Here is a 25,421-nt window from a genome sequence, read left to right as displayed (position 1 = left end):
AAAAAAAAAAAAAAAAACAACCAAAAAACAACCAAAAAAACCAACAGATCACCTTGTGATAGCAAGGAATGATTTTGCTATTTTTCTGAGCAAAAGAGCATTTTCATGCAGCTTGCAAATGATTTTTTTTGCTGCCACCGCTCCCAACTGGTTGAAATTTGTTCAAATTGCGAGCATTTCTCTTCCCATGTGCTTATCTGAACATACTTACCAGAAACTCTCTAAGGAAAGATCTGGGAGGAAAAGTCTTTTGTTTCAGCCAAAGTATTTCTGCAATTATAATGAAAACAGTCAACTGACAAGATTTAAAAATCCGTCTCGAGGAGCCAATGGTGCGTGAAACCTGTGAGCAATCCTTTCCCTGTTCGGTAATTAGCAGCTGAGAATTAGAATAGATTACAGGAAACTTTGCTGAAATATCCTTCAAAAACATATTGTCTGTCCTATTTCCTCTGTGGAAAGTATAGGAAAAGATGACTTACGGGCACCTGTTCCAAACTTACTGCTCAGGGTACACAGCCGAGCTGCAGCTCCGCCAGGTGCCCTACGGGACACCACAGAAAAGAGCAGGTAAAGCACGGTTTGCATGGGCCACATTTGTATTTATTAACTAATGAATGCAGCTCAGCCCAACTACTAAGATGTTTGGACCCTGGATTATTCCGGGAACAGCAGTGCAATGCCAGGAGCGAAAAAAAATCTCTAAAATCTCGAAGTTGCGTGCAACCTCGGAGGAGATACTTGGGATGGCAGCTTCCAGTGAGCATGAAGTTCAATTTGCCTAAAACAGGACTCTTCTCTTATTAATGGTCTCTGTATGGATTTTGCTGGGTTTTATCATTTTAGACATTTTCCCTTATTCAGACTTTTTTTCTTCCCCTTCCCATCATGAGTTCCCCCCTGCCCCATCTTCCCTCTTTTATGAGTTGCTGAAACACTTGTTGCTTTTATTGATTTCTTTCAATTTTGAGGTAACCTAGCAGAAGGCCCCTCCTGGATTTTGCAGGGGCAGACGACTGTCCAAATGTGCCATTGGTGCCTGGGACACGGGGATGCATCCCGCCTGGATCTAACCACGTAGGGACGAGCGGGGAGCAGGAGGGGGTCCAGACGGGCGTCAGGAAAACTGCCGCCAAAAAAAAAAAAAAGCTGATGCCGGCACGCTGCTGTGTCTTTGCAGGTTGGGGTTTGCTGTTTCTGGAAATAACCTCAGCGGTCCCAGCTGAAACCCTTGCTGGGTGCAAGGGGTGGCGCACACAAAGCCAGGCTGGGGTCTGAAGTAGCTTCTTTGGCCCCGGGTCTGGGGGGCTTCTGCAGCCACCGCATGTCACGATACTCCCCATTCTCAGCTGCTCTCAGCACACCGGGCAGGTTGGACCGGTGGCTCCTATGTGAAGAGTAATAAGCATCTCCAAACCATACTGATACAATAATTTAACAGTTTGAACTCCAAGAAAATTGCCCAAAGGAAAAGAAGCTGCCCCTCGCTTCCCTTAAAGCTGAGGCGTCCCAGCCGGGACTCCAGCCGGGAAGCAACTTTGCTTTGGGGCTCTGTTTATAGCAAGAGAAGTGACGAAATAACTCTGGACTCCAAAGCAGGCCGCTTCCCGTGCACACGAGGCGGAGAGGGAACRCGTGCCAGGACGCTGCGCGGCAGGCGTGGGAACATCTCCAATTTTGGGCTTGCCGTGGGTCAGAAACGCCCTGCTCCTGCTCCTGCTCCCGCTCCCGCACGGCCGGGCGCCCGAGGACTCCCCGGAGCAGAGCCCGCGGTGGCTCCTGCCGCCCTCCCTCTCGCTTCCAGCCTCTCCAGGCCGTTTAAAAACAACTGTCCTTCCCAGCTCAAACCTCGGAGCAGCCAAGTATTCGGCAGGGATTCGGCTCGGGGGAAAGTGCGCTCGGGGTCTGCTCCAGCCCCGGCGCGGCGAGGGGAGCTGAAGGAGGGGGGCCGCGGCACGCTCTGCCTTCTGTCCTGTTGGCGGCCAATCCGCTTATTTCCTTGAAAACATGTTTTTAAGTATAAAAATAAATGTGATGTCTGTCTTTTATCAAAAAAAGAAGTATCCTTACTGATAAATCAGCTCTAAGAGTGATTAAGGCAGATCGGGGCTGGCAAGTTCTCCAGTGCAGGATGAAATGCCGCGACATGCCGTGTGCTGCGCTGCACGGTGTTAACCAGAGCAGCTGCCTTCTGCCTCCTTCTTCAGCCTTCCTTTGGTTTCTCCCCTTTTTTTTGAGGGTAATCCCTGCCGATCCCTTCCAGCACTACGGGAAATGGTTTCCAGGAAGCCTCAAGGGTCGCGGCCGCTTCACACACTCACCTTGCGAAACGCCGACCACGCACGAGCCCGCGGGCTGACGCATCGTGGCAGCAGTGACGGGGAGGGTCAGCGCTGGAAACATGCCCATACGCGTCCGCGTGCGCACGTCCGCATGTGGATACGCCCAGAGACAGGCCAGYGGGTCTCGGTGCGCAGGCGCTGCACGCCGACGGAGGCACCGTCCGCGCCACGTGCGTGCAGAAAGACTCCCGTGACAATTTTCAGAAATGTTTCACAGCCGCCTGCTCCAGCCTTGCATCGCCCCAGCGCCGGCTGCTGGGACGTTTACGCTCACCTGCCTTTGCTTCGATGCACATCCCACCTGCAAAAGCAGCCCCAAACTTGCACGAACCCGGTGCACCGCGTGCGGGAAGGCTGCTGCTACAAAACACCCGGCAGCCTCGGACAGCTTAGCAGAAAAACTAAACGTTTTTCAAATGTGCCAAGTAAAAGCGAGTGGACAAAGGTCAGGGAGACTCGGACTCACACTTTGCTACGGTTCACAGTTAGCAGGATCCTTGTCTTTACCGTGCGGCAAATGAAGCACAGGTGTTTTGCAGAGCTGGGCTCCCAAAGGGTCTTTCTGAAGTAATGAACCAAAAGTCTCTCAAAACGACACCCCAAACGCAGCCCCGTAACCGCACATCCTGTATCCTTAACGGAAAGCATCGCTAAGGGCTTTTATCCTGCACTTGCTGGGGCAGCCCGGGCGCTGGGGAGGCACCAGGCGCCAGCGGGCTCCGCGGCAGCGGGATCTCGGCGCGGGGCAGGCGGCAGCCGGGCGCTGGCGTCAGCAGCCCAGTGCAAAGGGTTTACGGTCCGGGGGGGGGTTCTGCTCGGGTCGGGGTTCAAGCGGGCAACACCGACCGCGCAGCTCGGTGACCCACCAGCCTGCGAGGGCTCTTCCAGAGACCCAGCAGCCCTCACCTCTCCCGCTGACACTGGAGCGTGGATGATGTGAGGGAACGGAGGGATCCTTCTAGGAATTGCTAAAAAAATAGGAAACTAATGATTACTGAGAGCTGGCCTCAGTTCTGAGAAGCAAAACCCAGTGCGGCTGTACGTAAAAGAGAAAAACCCAGTGGCACAGGGCTGGGCGACGCAGACAAAACAGCAACCCACCTGCTACGCTGAAACATTCGATAGCTGTTTAGCAGAACAAAACTGAGCTTGCTGTTAAAAAAAGTTCGGAGCTAGAAGTATTCTTGCTGCCAACATCACCACAACGCCGTGGCCGTAGCTGTTAGATCTGCGAGTCGCCAGAGGATTTCCCTTATTTTACCCAGATCCACAGAGCTCCCATTTCAATCGCACAAATCCCAATTTCAAACAGCAGCCTTAAACGATTTTCAGACGCAAACTGCTTTCTCCTTCCTGTTGCAGCTGAGAAGAGAGAAATCAAGCCCCTGCCAGTACCTGAGCAGTCTGCACTTAGCTGAGCTTTCCATGAACAATTCTTTGAATTTCCCCAAGTGGAAGAGAAAATATGAAACCCTCATTTTTTTTCCTTCAGTAACTGTTTAATTTAACACACTTGTGAGCTATAGCCATTAAAATCCAACATGTTTAGAGACTATTCCTTAGTAAAACCTGGGAGCACTGATGAAAGCACGGGGCAGATGATGCCGATGAGAAGGAAAACAGGAATGAACACAGTCTCTTTAAATATAAAAATTTATACCACATTGAAAGAAACAGAACACAAATGGTGAAGTCACGGGCTGTGTTTTACTTAGAAATTACACACACAAATTTCCCTTGGTACGTGACAGCGTACTGCAAGTTGTTTCAAACAGTACAAATTAAGAAGAAAAGAAATTCATTTTGGACTATACAACTGTATTGCACAACATAACCGATGCTGGGCTCAATCCCTTTTCCGTTCAGTTCAACGCAAGCAGGATTGTGTTCACGGTCTCCCGTTATCTGGGCATCTTTTAGAGCAGGAAGAGTAATACAGAAAGGAAGTTCTAGCAAAAGGCTCCTGACCCTCTTCGGGGACCAGTCTACCAGCAAATCCTTCCGAGGACACCGGGGCATTAACATACGACCACTACGGGGACGCCGGCAGGTCGGGCCGGTGCCCGCTGGGGCGCCTCTCCTCGTACAATACTGCATAGTCTAGTTAAAACAATCAACTAACCTTAACAAAAATTAAATCTATATAAGCAGAAAGAAAGTTTTTAGCTTGGTAAGAACACAGAAAAACACCTTAACCAACCATTAAACTTCTAAGCGGTAACGGCATACAGAAATCCAGTTGTGTGGTTATAATCCACTTTGCCATTTACGCCTTCGTGAGGCAAAGCCCAGAGAAGGTAAAATAGCAGTGCATGCGATTTAAACGCATTGCTCCTAGTTTGGGCCAGAAAAGTTTTCTGGCTCTTTCATAAATACATGCAAAGGCTTATACTGTTTGACTCCAAAACAAATTTATCGCTTCATTCATGCTTTGGTGTCCCCAACCCTTCCCTTTGCTCCACAAATTGCTACGGGCAGTTGCTCGTACAGAGAAAGGCAGCAGCGGGGCGGGAGGGTGCAGAGCCTGGGGCACGCGGGGAGCCCAGCACTGTTTGCGCTACCTTAAGCAGAGAGTTTTCTTCCTCTCACACCCTCCAGCTGTCTCCATTTCTTAAATTACAGGTATTCAGCTTCAGTGCATAAACATTTTAACGTAAAATACAGAAATGGGCTGCCAGCTTCAAGTCTGTTAAGGAAAACAAAAAAATTAATCCAAATGGTCAGCTACACTGGTGGAATGATAGATGCTCATTTTATATATATAAAAATAATAATAAAAGTCAGAGTTTTGTGCTGGCCTGCCAACACCATCAGGAGGCTGAAAATATCAAATGATAGCACCATAAGCATTTCTGAGAAATCTCCCCCAAATTATTGCTGCCTTAAGTTTCCCTTCCCTAAAATGTTTTCTTGTTGATCATCTAATGGTAGGTGTGACCCCCCAAAATGGAGAATTGCTTCTGCTTCAGCTGCTTGCTGGGAAACAGCACATTCCTCATGGTGACCAGCAGGACCCGGACACCTCGTCCGAGGCGGACTGTATTTCTCAGACTCGTGGTTTGAGCACCGTCGTAGCGGAGTGAATAAAGCCGACGAAGCCTTGCCCGTGTTTCGGAGGAGCACCGTGCGGCCCCGCGGCGGCGGAGGCGCCTCACCTCCGGGACGCCCGCTGCTCGCCGCGCTCCCGCGGGCTGGGGCCGGCCGGGCGGCACGTGCGGCAGCACTGCGCGCGCACCGTCGCCAGCTGGCATCTTCCCAGGAGCCGCAGCGTCTGGCAGAAGGCGAAGGTCAGGCGGTCGCGCTCGCAGACGGAGCCTGGCGGGGGAACAGGAGGACAGCGTTACTGCTAGCTACTGCTGCTGCTGCTGCCGTTGGGATTCGGCCGGATCGCGGGCGCTTGCGTGGCCCGGGATGCACCGCTGCAGCCGCAGCCGCCAGGAGCAATTCAGCAGCCACCTTCCTTCAATCCTCCTGCCGCCCAGCCCAAATTTAAGCCCCGTTCACCCAGCACATGAACCAGCATCCCCCCATAACGAGCTGCCGGGCCTGGCTAGGCGCCGTCGGTGAAATCCAACCCCTGTCCGAGCCAGGAACGAGGCAAACCCGGCTGGGAACAGCGAGCCGTCTGGGGGAGCTGGGGGAGCTGGCGGAGCGGCTCAGCGGCTCATTCCCGACTCGATGTCACTGCGGCCAAACCCCAGCGCCCCACGTGCCGGTCTCTGCCCGGCGGTGCCTGGGCAGGGAGGTGACGCGCCGGGTGCGGACGGCACAGGGAAGTGCAGGCGGCCTCCGGCACTGCCGTGCCGCCGGGCTGGGGCCAGAGACCGCTGCCGGAGCACGGGAGCACAGCTCCGGCAAATCTCCGGGGGTGCGTTGGAGCATCGCCTCCCGCCAGCGTCCTGAACCGCTCGTCTTGGTGCCAGCAAAAGGCACCAGGAGGGAGGCAATTACTTCGGCTGCGCGTTGTGCTTGGATCGCGCCGAAACCCCAAACCACCCGTTCCGTTTCCTGCAGGTGTCTCACAGACGTGAAACCAGCAGGAGCCCGGCTCCGAGGACGGATTTTGTTTCGGGAACCATCACTCAACAGCCAGAYGCCGATCTGGGACCCATCACCAAATACGCAGAGGTTATAAGCGTATATGGTTGGTTTTGCCTTGATTTTTCATTTCCTCTGCTTCCACTTTACGTAGCAACAAACATGCCCCTCGTTTAGCCTCCAGTATCTCACGCGGTCGCGCAAGGCTCCATTAAATTCCATCAGCGCTGTCTAATTGCACTTCCTGCAGAAACGATTAAAATAAGTTACAGCTCTTCTTTTAAAAAGAGCAGATAAGGTCCTTCCCAAGGCCGACGCGCGGGGCTGACAACCCGGCGGTCCGGCACRGGCTGCTCGTCCGCGGGAGGCCCCCGCGTCCCGGCCAGGCAAGCGCACAGGGAGGCCGCAAAGGCGGCACAACAACACGGGCTCCTTGCTTTCCCAGGACACTTTTCTCCGGGGCAAATCCTGGCCRTGGGGACGGAGCTGGGTGAGCGGCTCGTGGACAAAAGGGTTTGTTTGGGGAAAGGCTGATGCCCCGATTCCCACAAGAGCGGACRGGATCTTTGGCGGTTAACGCGAAGAACGCAGCAGATGCAGAACCCGGAGACGCTGCCTCCCGCTTCGGATTTCGGTTACAACCCTTCGCCCCCCCCAGCCCACCAGCAAGGAGCTCACTGTGCTGTTCTAAAATTAATTTGCTATTTCAGTAGAGGTATTTCCTCTCTTCCCCTCTAGCAACAGCTATTTCTGCATGGCAATAATTTCCCTGCGGCTTGAAAAAAACCTGTTTAAGGCAGATGAAGCCCCTAAACGCCAGCGGGCTCCCCGGCGCGAGGCTGCCCGAACRCCCTGCCTGCCGCCCGCCCCGGCCCCGCTGCRCGGGGAGCCCCCGGGCCAGCGCCGGCTCTGCCCACCCCGGCCGCCTCCGGCAGGAGCTGCGGGAACCCAGTTCCCCGATTCCCCCTCCTGCGCGCGGCTCGCTGCAATTCAACGCCGCGGATTTGATCTGGGTCTCGGAGAAGCTGCTGTAAAGCTGGTGCCGTGCCGAGCGTGGGCGAGCCCCTCTGACAGGGCAGGCTGTGCAGAGAGGGCTACAGTGATCCGGGAAAAGGGAATAATTTGCTGGCACAGCGCTCCGTTGGGATCACTGTGAGTATGTCCCGCAGGCGGTGCCGGGATGCGCGAGAGCTTCCCACGTCGCGGCCCGGCTTCTCCCCAATGCCCGGAGCCCCTTCGCGGCAAGACCGTCGCGCTGGAAGGCTGCAGGTGTCAGACACCCCYTTGCACGACCAACTACCCTTCCTGCCAAACTCGCACGCCCTGGCGTCCCTCCGAGCTCGTCTCCAAATTCCGCCGGCTGACACAGGTTTTCCTGTGCTTCCGCAGGCCCCTGCCACCACGCGCTTAACTCCGAGAGCACCCAGGCCTCTCAGTCTTGCAAAACGAGATTCCTGGGAATGGGCATCCCGCGCTGCCTCCTCCGTGCGGCRTTTGCCCCGGCAAAGCCAGGCCGGCCCCGACCTCGCTCACCGCGGAGCGACGGCCTCCTCTGCCGGTTCCCCTCGCCGAGGACGGTGGCTGCTCTCAAGCCGGTACCAGGCTGGGACAGGACAGCACGCAAATATACGCCGTTGGTCTCAGGGTTGTCGAGTCGCAATCCTAAAACACCTTCAGAGTCTGACGAGAAATAAAAACCCCATCACACACCAGCCTGGAGCAACCTCCGCGCCACTCAAAGGGCTCCGACGGCAACAGGGAGAGAGCACCAGCCGGTATTCGAGCTGTGCATTAAAGCGCACAGGCTCACAGCCCCTGTTCAGTGCACTCATCTCACTCGTGTAACCATGCAAAACCGTTTCACCTTTGCGGGATTTGGTAATTATTTACTATTCAACAGGGTATGACCTCTGGGCAACTCGCACCTGCCGGACATGTGCTTCCCGCAGGGTTTGTGCCRTCACGGCGTTTTGGATTGCTGGTTTTGAAAGCGATACTGAGTACGAGAGAGGGAGAAGAGAGCGACGGCTCCCGGCAGGCTCCGGGACGGGGCTCCGAGACGCTCCCGCTCCCTGGGGTTAGTTACGTGCTGCAGTGAACAGAGCAAATGTAACGCAGGTAGAAAGTCCAAGGAGTTTAGGAAAACTCCGTTGAAAATACGCCCCGTACTGCTCGGAAGCTGAGCAGCACTTCAGAGGCGTAGCACTCCGGCCGGGAGGGATGCCGGGCTGAGGCAGACACCCACCGAGCGCTTTTGTATCTTTAGCACGCGGCCACCGCACCTCGCTGTGCTTGTCGCTGCTAAGGAGCCTCCTGCTTATCAGAGCCGTCTTCCTAGGAAGTTATTTATGGATCACAACCAAGTTACCTCCTACCTTCTCTGGAACGAGCTGAGAAGGTCATTAGGCTTCTGAAGTCCCTGGAAGGTAACTTCCCAGGACTAAAACTGATGTTTTAGCCCTTTTCTGATTCCTTTCCCGTACGTCAACACTCTGGAAGCTGATACGGAAACCCCAGTAACTGCACTACTGCAAGCTGCACACAGACCTAAGACCGTCCGTCTGCTTCCAGGCGTTACTTCTCCTTGCGCAGCGTGCGACGYGCAAAGGTGGGACCCTGCCGCGCAAGGAAACCTCGGCCGGGAGCAGCAGAGGGTGGAGGTTTGGCTCCCGCCCTTCGCTACAGGGATTGCTCTGACCAGCTTACCGACCTCAGCTTGGACCCTGGAGCAGCACTGTGGTTTTCAAAAGCATTTTTATAAAATGAGGTCGATGGGAGTTGTTGACTACTAATCACTTTTCCAGATCGGACCGTACTTAGGTTTAATTTAGTGTCTTAGCATGGATGTATGCGTGTGTGTGTGTGTGTGTGTGTGTGTGTGTGTGTGTGGCGGGCTGAAAATCTTGGCTGAGTTTCTGGTTCTTCCTTGGAATTTGTTCTCAGGCTCGGGAAGCTGTATCATGTACTTAAGTTTTGCAGTTCTTCAGGGAGGGTCCATAAGGAATTAATCGAATTTTCATTTAATCCTTTTATTGTTATTTTGTCTATTAAAATTTTTCTTTATAATCCTAACACTTCATTTGAGTATACACTCCAATCTTCAAGTTTATGCCAAATTTTAGTCTAATGAAATAGCCTAAAGCAGGGCTGTTAAAACCCAGGCTAAGTCAGCACATTAGAAATTGAAAACCCAAACTTTTGGGGTTGTTTTTTTAAGTTGGTGAGGAAGTCGCTTTAAATTTCATTTAAGCTTCTGCCATACAGACCTAAGCATTTACTTTTATGCTAGGGAAAAATAAACTTCCTGGTACAGGTTTTGTAAAAACAAGGAAAGGTTGAGTTTAGAGCTGAGCTAGCAAAATGAGAGAATTAAGCTCCTGACCTCTGGCCTTTGCGATGCTCTCAGTGCCAGTTCCGAATTTAACAAGTATTATCCCCGGCCAGTGCTCCGTTCATGGCCTGAGGTACCCTCTCCCGATTGCAGCCACGACGCGTGAGTCTGGCTGCTCTCAGGCTGCGCTAAACCACTGCTTCATGCGACCGCTGCCTTGACAAGCGGCTTTATTTAACCTGTTAAGGTACTGCTCCTCTTCAAGGCAGCTCTGTCTTTCCACCCTGCAGAAAAATTCCCCCTGCAGAGACGCAGAGACCGTGCACGCAGACCAGGCCAGTACCTTTTAAGAGGTTAAGAGGGAGCATCCTTTTTGTAGAGTCTGTGGATCCAAAGACAGACAGAGGTTCTCATTTCCTAAGAGCTGATGCAGGGCCAGCACTGAAGGACTTTTCCTACGCTCATGAGAAATGAATGCGTCGTCTTTCACCTCATTCTCAGGAATAAAGGGAGGGGGACAAAAAGCCACTCTGCTTAAATGAGCTGCTGAACATGACCCCATGGCTGCCTTTCCAGAATACAAAATCAATTTAAATATGCCATATCCAAAGCTCCTCAAAGCTGCTGCAGATTGCATTAACTCCACAATGAGCAAACAATCTTCTTGCAGCAAATCAGCCTTGAGCAAATGGCCGTTTTGTGTCTACAGATTCTTTGATTCTTTTGCTTCTATTTTCTTACAAAAAGATTAAAAAGGATAACGGTGTTTGGCAGCACTGCTGAGGCCTCTATTTCAAGATCAAGGGAAACTGAATCTACGGGAAGAGCACAAGGAGTGTGACTGCTTGAAGCGGGGCAGGGAGCAAGCGTTAATGCATGGCTGAGTTCACTTATTCCTCAAGCCACAGGTAAAGCACTGCTGCTTCATTTCTGGCCTTGCTTTCCTGATTTTAGCACTTCAAGGCCAAGCCCAATATCCTCTCCGTTAAAGGAATTTCTTTGGTCATCAAGTCACCGGCCAGCATCCTGGCTCTTCTTTTCTGTACTTCTCGCAGGAAGGCTGGTAGCTTTTCTCACTATGCCCAAATCTGAACGCAGATTTGGTAAGTGCTGCTTCGCTAGTGCAACACTTAATGCTGTTTTCTGTTCTTAACCTGAACCTGGGCCACACTTCATCGCAGGCTCATCCCTAAGTGTCCAGCCCAAGCAGTAAGCACTCCTCCGCAATGCAACTGCGTGCTTTGTCCCGCTCCAGCCCCACGTCCCTGCAGGTCAGCACCCCACGATGTGCGGGTCTGGGGAGGGATCTCTCCAACGCACAGCACTGGGCAGCTCTGAAAATCAGTATCTACCCATCTGAAACCCCCCAAACCACGCAGCCTGGGCAAACAGGCAGCCAGGAACTGTGGCAGCTCCTGTCCTAGGCCCAATTCTTGCCTCATGTCTCCTACCTCACCCCCAAAGAGGAGCACGGAAAAAATGCCTTTGATGTACTGAGGAATGTTTTCCAAAAAGTTAAGTAAGGGTTAATCTTTTGTTGTTCAGATTAGGCTTTGCCTCCTCCCTGAAAGGCTTTGGAAAGAGGCTCCCTTACAGAGAGCCAGCAAGGGAGCCCCACGGCTGCCACCAGCCCGGGTCCCCATGAAGCTCCCTGCACATTCGTGCCCAGCAAGGAAAGCGTAAGAAAACAGATGTTTTTAACCTCCTAATTGGTTGCACTGGACACTTAGGTCCATTGTGGTTACCCTTTCTAAAGGTTAAACCTATTTAGAGCTTGCCAAGGAGGAGGGGAGGAGAAGCATCTTCACAGCAGCTTATCAAAACCAAGGTCATTTACATAAGAAGTATGCAGGAATTATAATAAGCAAAAATCTACCGTTCTCACTTGGGAAAGGAAACATGCCTTTGCTGTTCCATGTGCACGATGATTATTACATTTTTTTTCTTACATTACCGCTCAGCAGCCAAGTGCTTAACCGGAACCTGGAACCGTGCTGTGCCAACCTGCTGTACAAACACAAAGTCGTGGGACTGAGGATGAACTGTTATTGGAAGTGTTAAGCGAGATACGTACAGTAAATTTACTGCTTTGTTCATATATTTGCATCAACTTGTTCGATAGGAACTGCCAATACAGTGGATGTCTGAACAGACTATGCCAGGCTATTTTACTGAAAGCACATTCACAGATAAATCTAAAATGTGTGACATTCATCACTCCTAAATTTAATAAAAACAGGGAATCCTGTTCCGAGCACCTATTCTCCATTGACTACTGTTGTTGATTAGCAGTAAATAAAGGGAAGTTAATGACTCATTCAGCATTACCTCCCTGTCTTGCAAGTAGGATACAGACTTACATGCTCAAATGACAGAGAAAATTAGAATTTGTTGCAATTATTTCTAGTATGTATCCCTTGTGGGCAAATTTAGCCATATACAGAGCCATGAATAATTTCATTTCCCTACTCAAAGCAAGAAGGAATATAAAGTTTAATTGCTAATTAATTCTGAGGCAACTAGGAATACAGCCAAGCACTATAATTAGCCTGAAGCACAGGAAACAGCTGAAGAAGCACAGGACACGGTGTGCCCATGTGTCCGTGTGTCCGTGATTCACCCAACCGCGTCCTTCGGGCGGCAGGGTCGCCCGGGAGGCTTCTCCCGCCAGACCACACGTGCTGCGCTGTGCCGCCCCGGTCACAGGCCGACTGGACTCCGTCCTAAATCCGGAGCTCCTTGTGCCCCTGCTCCCGTGGGGATATGACGCTGAATTTCCTTCCTTCCCGCTGGTTCGAAACCTTTGTCTAATTTCCAGAGCAACTGTGTCTACGGCCAGTTTATACATATTTGTTCTTGTGCCAACAGTATTCTTTACCTTAATCCCTTTCCCTCTCTGGTATTTAATGCCGGAGATGTTTACGGGAACAATCCCACAAATCCCCCCTCTAGCCTGTCTTTGCTAGGCTACGGAAACGGAGCTCTTTTAGCCTCTTCTCCCAACCCGAATGCGCCCGCTCGGTTTTAATTTGGGGAAGCTCCTCACCTACAGGGTACCAAATCTGGAGAAACCAGCAGGAGGGAAATAAGGAGTTTTGCGAGATCTACACGCTGATTCACTCCCCCCCCCGGGTGCGAGGCTCAGGCGGGCGGCAGTGCTGTCACCGTCTCCGTCACTGAGAGGTGCAGACATGGGACTGCAGTGCAACCTTTAATCTCCTTTAGCGAGCGATGCTGATGGGGACGGGGGAGAAAGGGAACAGAGCGGCGGCAAAAGGCCCCCATCAGCGGGGGGGGTTTGGGTTAAGTGAGGTGGTGATTGACAGGGCATGTTAATGGCCTTCTGCACACCTCCTCTCCCCATCACCCAGTGTGTTCATACTCCTGAACAGGATAACAACGCTGAGACATYCCGGCTGCAGGTCCTAACTCTTGGGTACCAGCTAATCTTCCCTCCCGACGCTCTTTGCAAAGGCGTTTTGTGGTAGATCCTAATTAGCAACCTCCTCACCGCAACACAGAAATATCTATACCAAGCAGCCCCTCAAGAGAAGGGCCTGCTGCTGAGCTGCTTTTGTAAAAAGCTACACCTCTGAAACACGCATTGAAAAAAAATGCTCCCATCTCTCCAGGTTTAGCTGTTACAGAGAAAAAGGCAAGATGGAAAAATAAACCCAGGAAAAAGATGGGCCTGACCCATCGAAAGGGACCTGATAACTGTGCTGCCTTTCCTAGGGATGTCCTCTGCTGTCCTGGGGCTCTGCACCGAGACAGCACAGCTCCCAGGGAGAGGAAAAGTGCTCAGACATTTCAGGGCAATGAGTTTCTTTCCCCAAGTCCCCGTGGCCATGAGCGATTTCCAGCCCTCCCCGCTCAGGCTCACCGCTGCCCGACGACCAGTGTGCACCGCACGGCTGTGCCTGGGAGCACCGGCATCTCGGACACTGAGCGGATGCAGCCTGGGCGAAGCGTGGTGTGCGCCTGGCATGCAAACCCCTCTCCTTGGGCTCTGCGCTGGGGCGCTGCAGCCCCTGACACACGAAAGGAGGTTGGTTTTCCCTGTGGACCCACGAGGCTGGAGCTAAGGTCTGCACRCAGCTGGCTGGGACGCTCCAAGGGGGCAAAAAACAACGTGGGATCAATCCAGGTTAGAGCTGTAAAGTCACCTCTACTGGTTACTCTTGCTAGCTCACGTGCAAGTGCTCCTCTGCTCCTCTATTCCCTCCTCTATTTAAAYGGGGTCAGCAAGCCGGGGTCCCTGCCGTGCAGACTGCGCTGCTCCTGCTAAGGACGCCGCCGGCTCCCCTCTCCTCCGTCAGCTGGCCACAGCCCCGGGAAGGGGTTATTTTATCTTTAACAGACGATGCCTGCACAAAAGAAATCATGCAGGCACAGTGACTACATATCTTTGGCATTCACAGTGCCAAGAGGGCTGCTTCTCTCTTACCCATTAGCATTCTCCTCTAATATAAAGTAACTGCTGCTTTTGTGTTTTAAAACCGTTGAACCTGCTAGATAAAAAGGCTTCTGTTGCTCTGAGTGCTCACATGGGACCTGCTTCCTAGCTCATTTCCAAGATGGATATAAAATTAAGTGTAATATTATAGCACAGAAACAAACATATGGTGTTTTTTCCCCCCAGTTTTCTGAATATGAGTTACAAGAAATTATCTGGCAAGAGGAGTGGTTAACGTGGGTGTAGCAGCACTGCTCGGGCTCAGAGCGTAGGCATGAAGGGAGGTCGGACAGCAACAAGCTTTCCTGAGACGAATGCTGGCCTTATCTCTCCGGCAGCCTTGTCCGTATTCCAGCAAATCTGTTCCTGCTCTTATCGTCTAGGAGCCGTTGTCAAAAGGAGAGATGTCTTTCTCACTGCCCTGGAAGCGAGCTAGAAGCGGCAGGGCTTTCCTTGCTGTCGTTCGCACATTTAAAAGCGAGGCTCAGCTAAGCGATGGGGGACGCTGCACCTCGGCACAGCCCCTGGCATGTGATGTCCGGGCGAGGTCAGATGAATTTCGGGACTGGAAGCTGAATTCCATCATTGGAAAAGTGTATGTTTTCCATTCACTCACAGACAGCTGTTCTGTAGGTGTTTTGCTTCTGCTCCCTCYGAGAGTTTCCTTCCCTCGGGCGAGGGCAAAGGCGGCTCGTTTCTCACACTGGTTTCGTTCCGGGCATGCTTAGCGCCGCTCCTGCCCACGGGAGGGCATGCGGAGCGCTCCCTCTCTCTTTCTGCCCAGTGTGAACGCAGATATGAGTGGCTGATGGTTTGTGCAAAGGAAATAAGGAGTTTAAATGGTTTCAGAAAGGCTAAGGAGCATCTCCAGGCGCCGCCTTGCAGCGCCAGGGTACCCCGGGGGGGACCCGCGCGGGCTCAAAGGCGAAGGGCAGCAGCTGGCTGCTCCCGCGCGGGCACCGGCCGGGGCTGCAGAGACTGCGTCCAGCTCCCAGCTCTCAGGCAGAGCCTCCTGCCTGGGATCACATTTCTTTGTGTTCCTCATCCCAGTACTGAACAAAATACATGTCCCCAGGCTTGCCGGGAAATCGCAAGGACTCATCCGCGTGCCAGCCGGGCCCAGATGCTCCAGTGCCGGAGCCATCTGAGGACACAGACAACCTTATCTTTTTTGCTCACAGCTGGATGCAGCTGTAAAATTATAGGCACATTTAAAAATAACATCTGTGTAATCATCAATTAATCTATAACCTAGTGACATAACAGGATTCTGCTTTTAATTAATTCTGACCTTCTTTAAGTGAAGAGAGCTGATTACTGGTGAGATGTTTGTTTACATTTGATCTGTTCTGCCTTTTAAAAATTCATCTGAATGTGTTTTCAACATTTAAACCCTACTGAGTTTATTTGCATTTTTAAGTCCCACATGATCATAATTGCTCACAAAGAGAAATACATGATTTTGCTGGTATCATTGCACTTCATTTTACAGATAGAGTCTCCTTGTACTTCTAACATAAACATCTGAATCAAGGCAGTCTTCATTAATCTTGTGCAGTAAAGATCCCTTAAAACACAGGAAAGGGCTCTGGTTTACGTTCATGCCTTTTCTGGGAGCCTTTGCTTGTGGATTTACACATCTGTGGTTTCCTGCCATGTGAAAGTTTTGCTCCTCTTCATAGTTTGGCAGTTTGAAATGTTTGGATTTCCAATAGGCGTTTCCTGCCCTGGGGTACAGCCAGAGCATTTATGGTATTTCTAATCCAGAATTTTAAAAATTTTAATACAGATATTTGTGCGCTTCCTACATATCTAAATTGTTATTCTGGTACAACCTTGACTTTGCTGAGCGTTCACATGGCTCTCATCACCAAGCCTGGCACAGAAATCTTCTCTTGATAAAAACAGCAGGAACCATACACCGATTCTGGAACAAGCCTGACTAGTTATTTCTTAAATATTGAATTGCCCTACAGAATTGCAAATGTAGCAGGGTCAGGTGGCTGCCCAGGAGGAGGCAGGAGCACGGCGGTCGCAAAGCCGCGGGCATCCCGGCAGGACTGCTCCGGCGAACGCAGATGCCGGCTCGCGGAGCTGACTGCGGCTGAAGCTAAGGGGGCTTTCGGAAAGCAGAAGGAAATTTTTCCCTGTGGGCTGAAAAGGAGCAATTTAATGACTAAAAGAATCGCAATGGCCCATGGCGGCAATCTCTACTGTAAAGCCCCATGTCCTGCATAGAGATGAGCTATTACGCTGGGCATCTTCTCCACTCGTCACACAGGGCTGGGGCTGAATTCCAGCAATTCAAAGGAAACACTTCAGTCTTCCCCAGAAGAGGTTTTAAGAGGAAAACTGCTCTCCAGCCACATCACGAATGCCTCGATGCGGTACTTGGTTTTGGCTGGGGATCCTCCTGGTGCCGCACTGACCGGGCCCAGCTGCCTCTTGCTGCACTGCAGATACACCAGCACGACCCTCGTAGGCAGCAGGAGCCATGAAAAGGATAAAACCAGTCCTCCAGGCACCCTGTTTCTCCAGGGGAACCTCCCTCATCAAGACCACAACAGCAGTGAAAGCATGAGTTTAAAGCACTGTAAAAGTGGTTTTCCTTTCATAAATAAAGGTGATCAGGGCAAATGGATGAAGTTGCTCTGATTTACTTTCAATCTTGTAAAAATGCCAAAATTTACTTGAGGCAGTTACTGAGATGTAAAAATGCCTGGGTTACTTTGCTGATTGCCTCCTTCATGGATTTTTTCCCTTGCTGAATAATATGATCCATACAGAAGCTATTTGAAAAAATGAGAATGAATAACTATGGGAAGATGCTCRCATCCCATATCCTGAGGGAGAGCTCTGGTGGTGCTGCCCACCTCCCRGCAGCATCCTGGGAGCAGCGGGCAGCCCTGCTGCCGCTCCGTCCGTCCATCTGTCCATCCGGGCACGCCGCACGGCCGCCGTCGAGCTCCTTGACCTCAGGCACAGGCAGCACAGCAYGCAGACTGCCCACACGCGCTGCGCTAGCTCTCAGGCCACTTTTTGTTAAATAAAACTCCTGAAGGTTTAATGTTTCTTTCTGGGCAGACAAAAAGCTTTTTTCCAGACACATTAAAAAGATAAGGCTGATTAACGATTAACATGCTATTATCGGTGACATCTAATCCACTCATTATATTGCTTTTCCTTTTAAGTGCTGTTAACCCTTGCAGCCCACAGAGATTTCTGGCTAATAGGAAACTGCCTGGTACCACGGCACATATTTCTCTGAGTGAAGGTGAAAGGAAAAAGAAGTAAACCAAGTGCCTGTGATACAGGAGAGCATCGTGTCTGCGGCCAGGGTAGGTAACTAAGCTAGCAGAGAGTCTGCTTGCTCAGATTAAAGATGGGACTAAGTCACTGGAGCATCTATGCAAGCGTATCCAAAGACCCTCAAGGACTGGCCTTTTACGTGATTTTCCAGTGGTTAGTCCATGCTGGTTTTAAAAGTCTTATGTTCTGGGACTTTATCACTAAACAGCTTTCTGATGGTTAGAGGGCTTAATCTGACATTTAATTCTGGCTTCCCTTCTCTGAATTACACAGTACTGTTAGATTACGTCACCGCACGTCCCCCACGCACGTACTTCCAGCTGGCCGTTCAGGTGAAYGCTGTACCAGCCGCTGCGCTGCTGTGGTGCTGCTGCCTCTCACAATGATTCCCAGTTCGCATTCCTGCTGGTAAAAGCACACTCAGCCCTTTGAGGTCTGAATGCTCTGACATTTATAGATGGTCATAATGTTCCCACTTAAATATTGATTAGCTAAATTAGCCTTATACCGTTCGTGTATAAAACACTCCCTCCAGCTTGCAATCAATGTCGAAGGCTTTTTCTGAACTGCCTCCAACCTTGCTACATCTTGGCTCCTAGAACAAAGCGAGCTCTTCCGCGCGTTGCCTCCCAGCTCATCCTACTGCAGCACGATTACAGACCTGTCTTTCTTTTTCTTGACATCCTGCGCTGCGACCCAGCTGCTAATGAGCCTCCCACTTTTACACATAGGGCTCTTTCAGTGTTACGGCTTTCAAGATTTCCGCTTCCCACTGATTGAGTGCATGCAGCTTATCTTCCCACAGATACACTGATTTTCAGCAGGCTGACTCTCATTCTGTTTTTTCCTTTCTCTTTTCAGCCTCTCTCATCACTATCCTTGCTGCAGCTGCCATCAGTTCTCCATATAGCAGCATCCCTGAAYGTCTTTGGCACATGCTAACTCCGGAGCTTGACCCTGTGCTGTTCGTAATCAGCCCTGGTTTCTGGCACAACAGCAAGTTCAAAACCCACGTGATTGTGCTCCTCCTTGTGCCAAATTGATTTAATGTTGCAGATCAGGTTTTGGGAGACATCACATCAATTCCTCTCCTTGTCTTGGTGTACACCGTATCTCAATCTACTGCCTTCCCTCTATTTACTCACTTAGTACTTCAAACAGAAAAGCAATCAAGGCTGGCTGGCTGGCATAGCTCTCGATAAACTCTGACTGCTCCCTGTCCCGAGCGGTGAAGCTTAGGAAAGCCCAAGCTCTGAACGTGCCCAGCCGGAGGGTCGGGTTTGGGGCAGCTGTGGGGCAACRGGAGAAAAGGGCCGGCAACCCTCCTCCCCGCACGGCTGGGTGTAACGTCCACGCGTGGCGCTCTCCAGCACCCGGCCCCGCTCGCTGTGGTCCCCCACCTCGCCCTCCACGCTTGCCGCCGCACGGGCGTTCGCTCCCGGGCGATGCCGATGGCCCCTGCCCGGGAGCCGAGCGGCACTGCTCCGCCAGCCAGCCGCGAGAGCCGCGCACGCCTCGCTGGGGAAGAAGCRATTGAGTTTTGCTTGTCTCAGCACYGCCAGTTATTGCTGGYGCCCTCCTCCACATTATCCTGGGGGATTCCCGGGTTGAAATGTGGGGAGAAGAAAAATAAAGAATGAAGGGAGAAGAAAAATAAAGAACGAATCTAAACTTGGCTAGAGAAAACACTTGCTGTTACCGGACCCAAAAAGGGAGAGCGTTCCTACACGCCCCTGAATTCATTTCACGGCGTGGCTTAGAAGAGACCAAACAGAGCACACATCCCCTGCAAAGGACGCTCGCCAAATGCCAGCTAACGCAGTGCCATTTAAAAGCCATTAGCCCACAATACGCCAAATAACAGTGTGCTACGTCTCCTTACACTGCTGTGTGCCCCTATATCTAGTGGCAAAACTGTGGACTCAGCAAGTTTCTAACCGGTTGTCGCCACATCAGCCTGAACTGACCAGCCCTGTCCAGGCGCCTCCAGCTCCTGCGGAAGGTGGTGCCGGGACCTGTGCGTCCTCCTGCGCGCGCCTGGGACGGAGGCAGCCGCTCCGCGAAGGGCTGCCGGCAACTCGTGCGGGGAGCTCGCGTCTGCGCCGTGCTGCACGCGTGCGGCCTTCCACCCTTGCGATGAACGCGGGGACCCTCGCRTGGCACCAGCAGTTATCGCATTCAGGAACGCACAGTTTCTCTAAGTCTTGTGTTTCTCAACTACCACTTCTACCAATCTTAGATAAAGTAAAACGTCAAACCCAGCTTCAGTCCTCTGCGCTCAGAGCGCTGTGACGTGATCCAGGCACACGTTTAGGCAAGGCACGTAGGCAATTAGCTCCAAAGTCTAAATCCATCTCCTCTAAACTAGGCTGGACTATCTTTTGGATGACCGCTTGAAGTGGCAGAGCAGCACTGGCATTGTGTGCGCTGCCTGGAAAGTGCTAGATAATTAACATAAATTAGCACATGCCACTGGATCCAGAGAAGTTAAACAAACAGAGGATTTGACTCTGATTCTATTATAGCTGGTGGGAAGTTTCACCCTGTAGCAGCCCAGTGATACAAGAATCTAAGTGCAGTTTTATATTAATCTCCTGGCACAGATTTAATGTATGGTGTTAGATTATTAGCAAGAGTAAATACTGGTAATAAAAAAGCAGAGTTTTTTTCCATGACATTTTGAAATGACACTGGAATTGTATGCAGTTCTAATCAGGTTTAAGTGCAGCATTTTTTAGGCCTATAAACAAAATTGCTCTAATATACGGAAGGAATTTAATAGAGATACTCATTGTGGACACAGTCCCCACCACTCTGAAGGTAATATTCCTTACCTAAAAGCTTGGTGATGTTTGCAACAATCTCCACAATGATAACCACACTCAGCCGTGTCCTCCAAACACACCAAACAGCTCACGCAAGCCTTTGCGGGGTATAACCATACTAAAGAGAAAACGTTTAGCTTCTAGTTCACCGAGAAGGCGCCAGGCCCCGTGCTCAGCACGGCTCACTTACTCGACTCGGCGTTTTCACAGTCCTGCGGGTTGCACTTCTGGGTGTTCTCAGGCCACGGCTCATGGTCGCAGAGACTGCTGTCCTCCTCGGCCGCCCCTGTCTTGGTGTTGATGCACTTCACCTGGCGCTGCTGGATGCCTCCACCGCAGGTCGCCGTGCACTGCGGAGAGCGAGGCACCCGCGCCGTCAGCTCCTGCGCCGTCCCGTGCCCCCGGCCCGCACCCCGCGGGGTGGCACCTTGTGGCACGCTGCGTCAGCAAAGCCACCGCCGGCCCCGGTGCCCCGGCCCCACCTGGCAGAGCTCCGCATGAGAAACGCTTGATGGCTTTTCACCTGCTCTTTGGATTTAGCAAAGCGAGTCGTTCCCCACACAGGGCTTAGTCTCAGCCGAGCTCTGTGGGCACAGCTGGAGCGTGGCTGGGTCACACAAAGTCCCCCCGACCCTACTAGCCAGCTCGGCAGTGTGGCACTTTGTTAATGAGCAATGCTAATTGCATCTCTAGTCCTGGGTAGCAGTGCACACYGACACAGCTTAACTACACCAGTGCTCACAGTAAGTATAGCAATAGGAACATTTTTATACACTGCTTTTATAAACTGTGAGTAGCTGGRAGAGTAATGTCTTCTGCTAACTGTGCCACAATGGACTGCAATCTCAGCTGCCAGTCCGGCACGCGGATGCAGGGACACATTACCRGCAGGGTGGCAGGCAGCGTCTGCTTAGCTGAGACTGCAACCAAGWCCCTGGAAAAGCAGCTTTACCACAACAATAACGATGATTAATTCCATCAGACATTCCACAAAGGAAACGTTTATTTCCTCTCAGTGTTTGCTCACCTGTCCCCAAGACCCAACCACCCATTTGGTGCATGGATGAGTGTTGCAAGGCCTYGTGTTGTTTGGCCGTAACATTTCGTCGCATCGCCCCAGTTCCGGGCATGTCACCAAGCGCTCCTGCTCTCCTCCGCCACATGACTCAGAGCACTGGGGAGAGAAAAACAAGTTGTCCAAACGGGAAGCCAAGTGAGTAACAGACGGAAGACACACTCCACTTATTGGTTTAAGGAAATACACTGTAAAATGGCCTGACAAATAAATAAGCAAACACAAAACCTGTTTCCAGGGTTGAACGTCCACTTCGTAGCTATAGCTGTTATTAGCAGGCGGTTTCATTCTTGGCAATGGGCAATCTAAAATGATTTGAAATTTAGCTAGATTCAGGAGAACATAGCAGATCTGCTGGAGGTATCTGCTTGTATATTCCTAACATTTCAATAGCCAGAGTCGGCCCACTGCTGAACTGAAGGCAATACTGCCACTRCCTCCCTGTTGAGGAAAATCACCCAGGCTCAAGCGAAGGGTGGCTGGCGGACAGCTCAGTTCTTCTCACTGTGCTTTCCAAGCAGCAGCTATTATGCACTTTGCTATGCGGATAAGCAGATACAAAGTGCCAGCCAAATGTGTTTCCAGGGAAAGATAGGAAAAACAACTACTGATGCGAAACACCACCTTACAAACATGCAAATTGTTGACTGACTCGAATAGGGTGTCTGGTGATAAATGACTCGCATTCGGAAGGTATCTGACTGTGAGAGCACAGGGTGAATTGCATACTCCAGGGCCCTCCAATGTTTTATTCAGCTGACAAGTCACTTTAAAAGCTGAATGCAATAATGACCGCTGAACAGACTATGTCCAGCTAATCAGATGCTGCAGTGAGTTATAAAAGCAGAGCTGTCTGTGACAAATGCTCAGGGTCAGGGGAAGAGGCAGTTCTGTGTACATACAAACGTTAGTTAAACCTGTTACCATTTTCTGAGGCTGAGTGATCCCATGGTTTCACACATGCCAAAAGTCCACTTCCAGAGTACCCAGATGGAGCGTGTGCACCCAGCTCCCTGCTGGGAAACCCTGGTGGGTCTGACAGGAGCTGGGCTTACAACCTGACGGGAGCTGTGCTTTGTTTCTGGCTTTATGCAGCTCTTGACACTTGAGTCAAGAGGCCATGCAGAAGACAGGACTAGTCCCACTGGGACTTCCAGCTCCAGATTCTGTGATGAAACCGGTCCTCACCATGGCCTTGTAGGTCACTTTTTGGTAAAAGACAATGAACAAATTCCTGCTCTTGTGTTTATTTGCAAAGAGCTATCAAAAATTTTGAAAATAGCCAGGCCAGATTGTTTCCTCGTTTATTATGGCTGAGCCAGGAACAAAGCCCTGCTCAGATGCTCTGAGGTCTAGCGCTGCCTACATGAAGCCCGCGTACCCCAGCAGCGTGCCCTCACCTCTCTCCAGGAGGAGGTGTACCAGTCCAGGCAAGGCTTGCTTTGGCAGGGAGTCTGCGCTGGTGGTTTGTAGAGGACAGCTTGACAGTGAAAGGGCCGCAGGAGCCGCTGATCTCTGGTGTCGATGCAATGCACGTCCCGCACCTTCAGGCCCCCTCCGCAGTTCTTGGAGCACTGGGTAAACAAGAGAAGAATCATGCTGGAGGAGTGGCCATAAATACTGTGTCCAGGGGAATCTCTCCGGCAAAGGGAATTGACCCAGAATTTAAAGAAATGTAGTGACAAGCTCTGTCTTCAATTGTATTGAGTTAATACTCAACTTGTTTTCACCACTTTATCTAGTCCAAGCTAGAATATATTCCTTGGAGCTCTGAATCAGTCACTACCTTCCCTCTGAAAGCATTCAGCTTCCAGCTGAAATGGCAACAAAGTCTTTAGGATGATTTCCCATCCATGTATCTCAGAAATTAAGGCCACCCAGAATAGTCAGGGTTGCTGCCTAGCATTTAACTTCAGTGGATTCACCAAACCTAACTGCAAACACCTTCTGCTAGTGCAGACTCTCAAGAGTATTTTTCAAACTTCTCTTTTTTAGCTTTTGCAAATTTCTGGCTTTTTAACCATCCCAAGAGCAGGAAAAATAAAAAGATTACAGTAGGATAAAATAGTTTAAACCCTGAGGCAACTGCAAGTGGACACCCCCAACCCAACYGTTCACCAGGGCAAAAATCTTACCCTCTTCCCTTGGGAGCCATGGGGCAAGAGCATGCATCTAGCCACATGGCGAGCACCAGCTGCTTTCATTTTTCTGTAGATTACGAATGGAAACAGTGTGGAAGGACACGCCTGGGTGTGTATTTCTGTTTACCTTACTCCAGTTCCCCACATGCCACGATGAACATGGTCTCAGGGAACATCTTCGAGCAGGGACAGGCTTATTTGCAGCAACACAGTCTTCGCTGTTGCCTGTGCTGCAATGCACGGTTCTCCAGATCGCACCCATGCCGCAGGTGGCAGAGCACTGCAACAGAGAACAGAGACTCTCCTCTCCAGCCATCCATCCAAATCAGGTCATCCCGTAACTGCCTTAGATGCTAGGTCTGGGCCAAAATACAAAATTCAATGGTCCAGCAGAAACATCGCTAAGAACTTGGTTTGGCTCATTGCTTCCTCCATGGAGATGAGGAGGGGTGCCAATAAAACCAGACCAGTGTGATGGTGTGGCAGGGCYCCACGACAGTACAGAAAAAGGAAGGTTTTCCAGAGCACGAGCCCGGCACTGTTTAGCAGAGGACTTAATCCTGCTGGAGAATTCCCTGGGATGGGTTGAAAATCCCACACCAAGAGGCTCATCTTTAATCAGGCCCACAAGACATCAGGCAACCCTCCGTTTGGAAGAAGAGGGAGGAAAGCCCTCTTCCATAACTCACTTTAGTCATTTCTGGTCTGGTTGTGACTATCCTTCCTCTTCCTGTTCTGGTTTTGATTTCCACAATGTTTTACATGTTCTAATTCACAGATCCGGACAGTGGTGGACATCACCCTGCACAAGTTTCTAACTGACCACAGGTACTTACAGCCACTGGGCCAAGCTGCTCTGTAGAAAATGGGGACAGCGATACTGATTTCTGGGCAATGAGGGTAGCTTTAGTTTTTGAATTGTTAGATTTCTATTAATTAGCACTGATGGCTTCAGTTATTTGACTGTTGTCTCATAAATATATGTTTCATTTCCTTCGTGCTCAGCTCTCTTTTACAATTCCTGTGTGTCTGCTTTTTTCTTAGAGTTAAAAGCTCAGGTAAAGATTTCCCTATTGTTCATCTCCATCTGAAAGGCAGCGTCTCCACCTTCTTTTTTGGACTCACCCCTTGCTTTCTAGACTGATCTGAATTATTTTGTAGCAGCCAATCCATCTTAAAAGCCTTTGCAGGGCTTTCAGAATGTACTGGCTTAATTACACCAATGCAACTCTGTGTCACAGCAGTGAAATTAGTCCTATTCCAGGGCTGTAACTGAGAGCAGAATTTACTCGAGGGCTCTGAATGGAGTCTTGTCAGCTCCAGGGGTAGCATTTGAAAGATGTTCAATGCCCTTTCATAAAGCCCACATGTGTGACTGTATTTCACTGATACTAAGTATAGTCCTGAAAGTTACTGGGTCCTTTGTGCAGACTCCTTAAAAGATTCTCCTAATGATCAGTCTCCAGCGGTTCACGACACTGAAGGCTTATTATTTTTGTGCTTTCTGATAAAACCCCATTACCGTGAATTGTGTAAGCCATTAGTCTGTCACTGCAAATGCTATGCAAAGAGCAGCCACAGGACAGCCATGCAGTAAAACGATAGCTGCTAATTACTGACAATATCACGTTCACCACATTCAGCAGAGCCCCTTCCCTTTGGTAATTTGCAGCCTTGATGTACCTTACACTTGACATTTAAATTTCTGTCATTTTGTGGCATATTTAAAGATACTCTCTCCTGTAAAATGCCAGAAGCATGCTCCCGTGCCAGGATCCAGGCTCCCTGTGAGTGCCTGCACAGCCCCAGCCCAGGGGGCTCTGGTCTTGCCCGCTCCTCTACAGCTGGCAGTAATCTGGATGGGGAGTCTTTTTGGGAGTGGGTTGTGGCTGAGCAGTGCATGG

General features: G+C 50.8%; 1 protein-coding gene across 1 annotated transcript in view; it reads right to left on the bottom strand.

The window, feature by feature from the left end:
• Nucleotides 1-5,422: 5,422 nt before the first annotated feature.
• ADAMTS7 (ADAM metallopeptidase with thrombospondin type 1 motif 7) overlaps nt 5,423-25,421 on the bottom strand; it is a gene marked incomplete at its 5' end in the record, with an annotated part of 77,797 nt that continues 57,798 nt past the window's right edge. The window contains 5 exons of the mRNA XM_026060722.1: nt 5,423-5,657; nt 20,492-20,651; nt 21,329-21,475; nt 22,777-22,950; nt 23,645-23,797. Coding sequence (XP_025916507.1) covers nt 5,494-5,657; nt 20,492-20,651; nt 21,329-21,475; nt 22,777-22,950; nt 23,645-23,797 — 798 coding nt within the window. The remainder of the gene's footprint in view (nt 5,658-20,491; nt 20,652-21,328; nt 21,476-22,776; nt 22,951-23,644; nt 23,798-25,421) is intronic.

This window comes from Apteryx rowi, unplaced genomic scaffold, assembly GCF_003343035.1.
Source record: "Apteryx rowi isolate R43461 unplaced genomic scaffold, aptRow1 scaffold_170, whole genome shotgun sequence".
Classification (NCBI taxonomy): Eukaryota; Metazoa; Chordata; class Aves; order Apterygiformes; family Apterygidae; genus Apteryx; species Apteryx rowi.
Note: the sequence above shows the minus strand (reverse complement) of the source record. Positions and strands in the feature narration are given on the sequence as shown.